Below are 7,004 nucleotides of genomic sequence, written 5' to 3' on the forward strand. Positions count from 1 at the left end.
CTTAAATAGTCCGTACAAAACTGACTGAAAACAGGACAAGGTCCGGCCGAACACTGGGTAGGTTCTTTCGAACTACTGGGTAGGTTCGGTCGAACTTCCCTGCTCCTGGTTTGGTTAAACTTTTGGAGTTCGACCTCTCCTGCAAAAATGTTGAAATCTGGTTTGCTACTACCTAGGAGGTTCGGTCAGACTTCCTTGGTTCAGCCGCACCACTTCAATTCTTCCGGTCTTCAAGTGTAATGATAGTCATCCCCGAGAGGTGACCACCAAGGAGCTTGGCCCAACTACGTGTCACAACACGTGGCACTTCTTCCACTTCTTCCACCAAGTTCCATGCACCCGCGTCAACAATAGTTTTCATGCTCTATTGATTATATCTATTTTAATTGTTGGTTGTGTTTGATATAGTGTTTATGCCCTCCTTGTAATTCGGTCCCTTAGCTTACCTCTATACTCGTATTAGCTTAGGGTGGTTGAGTGTTATAAATATTGTTTGATCGTTAGGTGTTTTATTTAATGAAGTGAAATATCCTTCATTGCACTTTAACTTCGATATACAATAATAATGGTAATACCCAATTTATCTAAAAGTCTATACAACATTATAATTTATTTAAGGGATATTAATTATATCATAAAATTGAATATGTTGTAAATAAATAAAACTGATGAAGTAGATTATCAACAAATCATCAAAAGAAGTATACAACATAAAGGGAGGGGACAAATATTAAAAAGGGAAAGGAAAAGACAAAGGCAAAAGCAATTTGCACTCCTACATTATTGTCTTATTACTCTTGAATAAACTCTTATTATTAATAAAGTACACATAAAAAATTAAAAGTTAATGAAATAATTTTCAATTAAAATAGGATAATGTATAAATAGAATATTTTCAAAGTGCAAACAGAATTTTCCACAAAATTAAGACTTAGATTTTTAGGCCCTCAATAACCCCACCAGGATTAATACATGTATCATTATTGACAATAATGTTATACAGCTAAATATTAGTTGCATGTTGTTAAATTAAAAATATAAATTAATAAATAAATTATTTGCTGTCACAATAGATCATGTTCTGTGTATCAACACGGTCTGTTGGTGCAAGTGTTATTTATAACAAGCCAACTTCTAGGGGCCATGAACCTTGCACAAAGTATCAATTATCCGATTAAAAATGCAAAAAACAGACTTTATTGATTTACAGCATATAACATTATTTTGCAAACATACTATTACATACATCGGGGTATAGCAAGCAATAGATTAACTGAAAAAATATGAAATTAGAAGCTTTCGGACAACAATTGAGTTATCCAACTCAAATATATCCTTAGCTCAAACCTACAACTGATGGCATCAGGAGGCCTTTTAAATTCTGAAGGATTTCCTTTTATTTGACCCTAGAAGTATTCTCCCTTGATGAATTCGTTGAGCCGCTTCACATCCCCGCCTTGTTGCTCTACTACTGCTCGAACGAGATCTGCCATTGATATCATACCAACTATCTTCCCATCTATGACTGGGACATGTCGTATGTGGTTCTCTAAACAAAATAATTTTATTTGAATCAATTTAACGATGTTTCAACTCGTAAATAATATATTGGAAACATTCTCGGAACCTTTCTACAGTACCCAAGACCAACTGACCTGTCATTAGCTGCATTGCATGTAGAATGTTTGCATCAGATGTGACTGTTATTAAATTGTCCTGTCAAAATTAAAAGTAAGAATAAAAAATTTTGTACTACATAAAAGAGGGGGGAGCTCTAATGAAACAGGGTGAAAATTCATTACTGTAAATATAGTCCCAACAAATACGACGAAAGTTGCATAAGGATATAAAATGTATTACCGTTCTGGTCATAATTTCTCCAACTCTTGTATACTTGGCAGGTCTTCCCTCTGCAGCAACTTTCCTAAGATAGTCTTCTCTCCACACCCATGAGAAGCAGTGTTAATTTAATCATTCATATCGAGTACATTTTGAATAAACTTAGGTATTCGAAATAGTGATATAACATGTGGATTTAGTTATGAAGAACCTCTTTCTGTTATGATCCCTGAAATGAGATCTTTATCTCCAGGCTTCAGAACCACCAAAGAGCCAATGTCATTCCGTGCCATCTGCATTCAAAATTGTTGTCAGTTGCAGGATACTTTTAATGAAAGTCTGCATTTCATAAGAATCTATCGAATCATCACAAAGGATAAATACCTGTGTCACCGCATCTTGGACAGTTTCATCAGCACGACACCAAAGCCAAGAGCCAGCTCTCTCCCCTCCCTTGGTCATCAGGACATCTGATACTGTTGTATTCTCCAGTCCTTTGTGATTCACCGGAGGAGTGGAAATGACACATCTAAGGCGAGCAAAAACCTTCTTCTGTTCAACTGGATTTCTTCCAAGCGAGTGCTGTAGAATTGATAGCTTAGCTGTCTCTTGACAAGTCCTTACCATCCGATACCATGGTTGCATTTTTGTAAGATAATTATCACCAAAAACATTGAAGAGATTACAGCAATATAGACAATTAAATCTACTTCTGAAGGAAAAACTCAAGTGCCTTGTGCAAATTAACTTCCATATGGTATTTTCTTGGTTCTTTCCTTCAATGAGAAAATAATAAAGGATAGATTATTACAATTGACATCTTACTTGCTGAAAGAGAATGCCTCTCAGGATTAAGCATATCTGGACTCGCAAGCAAGAAATGAATCACCAAGAGAAGTTGATATGATGCACAGGAAACCAGAAAGAATTAACTGAATGAAGATTTCCAATACACTCAATCGCAAGCTTACTTGAAAAGACAAGGAGCAAGATCAAAGACAAGGGTGAAGAATCTTATTTGAAGCAGGTAAAGCATACTTTCTCCTATCTGCTGAAGCAAAGAAGCCAAGCATCAAAAAGGTATTAAGTAATATGATTAACTCCAAAATGATTACCAAAGTATCATATTAAATCTATATATACAAAGTCCTGATTTTATTCTCATCATCACCCATATCATGTAACTAAGTGTACAATTCAGATTTCAATAGACTTTTCTTCTAGTTGGCAATTCAATCTCTCTGTTAATTCATGGCTGAGCAAAGGCAACCATTCCGCTTTAGGCTCCCGTGGTCAGCAGCACCTGCTGCTCCACGTCCCAGCCAAGTGACCCAAGCACCATCTCAGCCACCAGCACCAAGGCAAGCACCTGCTGCTCAACGTCCCAGCCAAGTGACCCAAGCACTATCTCAGCCACCAGCACCGCGACAAGCACCTGCTGCTCCACATCCCAGCCTAGTGACCCAAGCACCATCTCAGCCACCACCACCTCAGCAAGCACCTGCTGCTCCACGTCCCAGCCAAGAGACCCAAGCACCATCTCAGCCACCAGCACAGCGGCCCCCTTTCCGTCCAGCAGGAGTGGCGCCAGCACAGCCCAAACCACCAACAGTACCACCAACAAGAGAAGAACCCCAATCACCCTCACGATCATCTCAAGGCACACCCAAACCAGCAATACAGCCTCAGGAGACACAACCACCCCGAGGTCCACCAGCATCAGCATCACAGACTATTCCTCCGACTCAAGTTACCTCTCGGCCTGCTCCCCCGACACAGGTAAGTTCCAAACTCCAACAAGCGACAAAGGCACTGCCACAGTCACCATCTCCATCACGAGGAGGTGACAAGCCAATTAGGACAAAAGCCACAACAGGGTCACCTCCAACATCTTTTGCAGTTAATGACAGAATTAACGGAAATCATGACGATCCTAAGAAAGAAGCAGTTAATGACAGAAAAATTATAAGCCCGGAAGCACGGACTATAGAACATCCACTTGCAGAACAATACGAGGAGGGACTGCATTCAGAGAAAGAAGTTTTTGACATAAAGGAGGTCTTCAAAAAAACTGAAAATAGAGGGCATGATACTGAAAATGAGACCCGAGGTGATGAAAGAGTTGCAAGGTATCCTCATAAGCATGCAAATGCAGAAGGACATAAGCCTCCTTTTCAAAAAGAGATAAAGGAGAACTTGCCAAAGTTAGTGCACAAACAAGGTGCTCAGCAAGAAAAACTCTTGCACCAGAAGCCATTAAGCATTATCACTCTAGCAGGGGAAAACATTGGAGCAACCATGCACCTTAGCTCTGAGACTATAAACAAAGAGAAGCCAATTCACATTCATAGGGGATACAAGCTCAATTCTGACAGAACAGCTGAAACCACTAAAGGTGAGGGAAGCTCCAGAAAGAGGAAATCTGGAGACACAAACCTCCAAGAGGATTTAGCAACAAAGTCATACGTCAACAACAATGCACAAGGAATAAACAACTCACTCGTCTATAACAGTTCTGTGACAGAAAGAAACCCTGGTGTCCACGTGGTTTTCACTCGTAACCAAATTGAACCCCAGCTGATACACACAAAGCTAGGTAAAGATAAGGGCAAGCTCGATTCCCACAAGGCTGAATTCATCAGCACCCCAGCTGAAAACCTGGCATATGCACCAACCATTAGAAGAAGATGTCTACAAAGTCTCTTAATGGAGTCAAGTAGCTCCGATCCTGAAAAGCCTCGTTGCCATGGTTGTCGAGTTGGACGAAATCAGAAAAGCAAAGATGGTACAATCAATGTTCTGTAAAAAATGCTTTTAACTACATAATCAAAATAATAGGTGCTACTAGACAATAGCACTAATGAACTCTATCATGTACAGAGTACTGTATAATATCACATATGATTCAATATGAAATATGATCTCTTGAAAATAAAATTAGCATAAATTATCAGTGAATTCAATTGTGCAAAAACAGGCATAAAAAATGACTTCCTACTGAAGCATTGAAATTAAAAAGAAAGAGTTTGATTTTGATTCTAATCAAATGCCATAACATAGATTTCTTATCTTGAAACATTGAGTCTACAATAACAAGTAATCCACTTCACGAATGCCTCATAAATACTAAACAAGAATCAACCTAGGCATGAGTCTCCAAGTCGAGGTAATCCTCCTCGAAATCGAAAGAAAACTAAACCATCTTATCTACATGTAATGCTTGTGTTAAAACCCCAAGCAACTCAATATATTCTAGTTTCACAGTAAACAAATCAGGCAGAAGAAAAAAAGAAAAAAATATGGACCTAAGTATCCATGAAAATTAACACCCTTATGGGCATTAACTCTTAAACTAAAAAAATTAACATCCATCTAAAGCAAACTTCTGGTAGCAAATTAAACTTAAGGGCATTTTGGAATCACAATCCAATCCGAATTCGAGCTACTTTCGTTTCATTTCAGACACTTCAAATACGGAGCTTAGAACATTGTTTGATTGTACTTGATTGAATTCGAGCGACTTTCTTTTCAGTTCCTAGAAGTGCCACTTCCAAGGGTGAGTTCAAGGTCATCCATTCCAACATCATGAATCCTCTCCCCCTCCCAAGGGGTAACCTGCATACTTTCGGGTTCAGGAGCTCTAGCTCTATCCTCCATTGCATCATTCAGTGACATTTTCTGAACCATTGGCCGAACCAAATTAAATGTGGGTGATGTTGGAATTGGAGGTCTTGAAAACCTCTGGAAGCTAATCCATTGACCCGAATCAATCGTTGAGCAGTCAGATTCATCACATTCCGGTATCGTTGGCGGGGTAAAGTTTCGCCGCCTATTGGGACTCGACGGAGCAGAAGCTGCAAACAAGGGGTAATTAAAAGACGCCATAGACTCCTTAGCAATCGCCTCGAAGTTAAACACCGGCTGTTTCGGAGCAGTTTTCGACGTCGGCGATGACAACAACGGTGTCACAGGAGCACTATTTGATATCCGAAGAGGCGGCAGACTCGACGGAATCGAATTACAAAGGAACGAAAATGGGTGAGATTGTACATTGATCTCATTTCTACTCGGACTTTGAGGAGCAGAGGATGAAGGACTGGGTTGATACGAATGAATTGGACTCTGAAATGCTGATGATAACGGACTGGGTATTTGCGATGAACAAGCACTAAAATTGCTAAAACTCGCCACTATCTCCGGCGGCGGCGGCTTCATCCCCTGAAACACACCCAACACAAATTGTCAAATTTCATACCATTGAGATCAAATCCCGTCTACATCATTTCGTGCCCAAAAACATGGAAAAAAAAGCAGATCTGATAAAAAGATGGTCTAAACAGTAAAATTATTACTCCGTAATTACCTTGCGATAAGTGGTGCCATCGGGTTCGACAATCCAACCAGCTTCAGCACAAAGAGCTTTGAGAACTTCATTATTATCGCAATGCTTAGGAAGATTGTAATTACCTTGAACTCTTAACCCAGAAAATATTTTAGCAGCAATAGCTCTTCTCCTTCTCTCTCTCCTCCGATTATTCTCTCGTTCTCTCCACGACGGTTTCCTCCTCGCCGCCGCCGCCGCCGCTGCTCCGCCCACTCCACCACCACCACCAACGCCCTCCGTCGCCATCTCTCTCACTTTCTCTCACTAATGTTAAGTTTTAAGTTAGAGAGAGAAAGTAGAGAGAGAAGGAAGCACCACGAGCTTTGCGCTGCTACTGCTGCTACTGCTTAAGCTTCGTTGGATGTGTGCAAGATTCTCTCTCTTCTTCTACTTTCTCTCTCCTCTTATTTCTCTCAATGTCTGTTTTCTCTATGTTTGCTTTATTGAGGTGCACTTTAAAGAGGGGATTGGGTGGGATTGGGTGCATGGTAGTGGAGATGGGGAAGAGTGGGGTTTGACCGTTGATTTGGAGATCAAGGGTTGTGAGAGGAGAGAGAAAGGGGTGATATTATGAAAGTGAAGGAGGTAGTAGAGTAGAGGAGAAGGTGCCACGTGGAGGTACAAATAATTGTCTGGTAATTGTCTTTAAGCGGGGGAGGAGTAGGGTCGGTCGTAGGTTGCTGCTGCTACTCTATTTTTTTATACGGAGGATACTGTTGACCTCGCGCATTCTCATGTCTTGGGACCTTCAACTACGAATTATATATATATATATATTACC

The 7,004-nt window shown here is 40.2% G+C and overlaps 3 protein-coding genes across 3 annotated transcripts; 1 reads left to right on the plus strand and 2 right to left on the minus strand.

Annotated features, from left to right (window-relative positions):
• Nucleotides 1–1,051: 1,051 nt before the first annotated feature.
• On the minus strand, nucleotides 1,052–2,906 carry LOC110711263 (CBS domain-containing protein CBSX3, mitochondrial-like). Its single transcript, XM_021889641.1, has 5 exons — nucleotides 2,224–2,906; nucleotides 2,051–2,132; nucleotides 1,861–1,934; nucleotides 1,656–1,716; nucleotides 1,052–1,549 (listed from the first exon to the last, which is right to left on the minus strand). The coding sequence occupies exons 1-5, from the start codon at nucleotides 2,482–2,484 to the stop codon at nucleotides 1,407–1,409; spliced, it is 621 nt and encodes a 206-aa protein (XP_021745333.1). The 5' UTR covers nucleotides 2,485–2,906; the 3' UTR covers nucleotides 1,052–1,406.
• A 184-nt stretch (nucleotides 2,907–3,090) lies between these two features.
• LOC110711283 (translation initiation factor IF-2-like) lies at nucleotides 3,091–4,644 on the plus strand. Its single transcript, XM_021889663.1, has one exon. It carries the CDS (start codon nucleotides 3,091–3,093, stop codon nucleotides 4,642–4,644), a length of 1,554 nt encoding a protein of 517 aa, XP_021745355.1.
• Nucleotides 4,645–4,850: 206 nt separating this feature from the next.
• Nucleotides 4,851–6,660, minus strand: LOC110711262 (protein BRASSINAZOLE-RESISTANT 1-like). Its single transcript, XM_021889639.1, has 2 exons — nucleotides 6,203–6,660; nucleotides 4,851–6,057 (listed from the first exon to the last, which is right to left on the minus strand). Exons 1-2 carry the CDS (start codon nucleotides 6,467–6,469, stop codon nucleotides 5,368–5,370), a joined length of 957 nt encoding a protein of 318 aa, XP_021745331.1. The 5' UTR covers nucleotides 6,470–6,660; the 3' UTR covers nucleotides 4,851–5,367.
• Between the last annotated feature and the right edge of the window lie 344 nt (nucleotides 6,661–7,004).

This window comes from Chenopodium quinoa, unplaced genomic scaffold, assembly GCF_001683475.1.
Source record: "Chenopodium quinoa cultivar QQ74 unplaced genomic scaffold, ASM168347v1, whole genome shotgun sequence".
NCBI classification, from domain to species: Eukaryota; Viridiplantae; Streptophyta; class Magnoliopsida; order Caryophyllales; family Amaranthaceae; genus Chenopodium; species Chenopodium quinoa.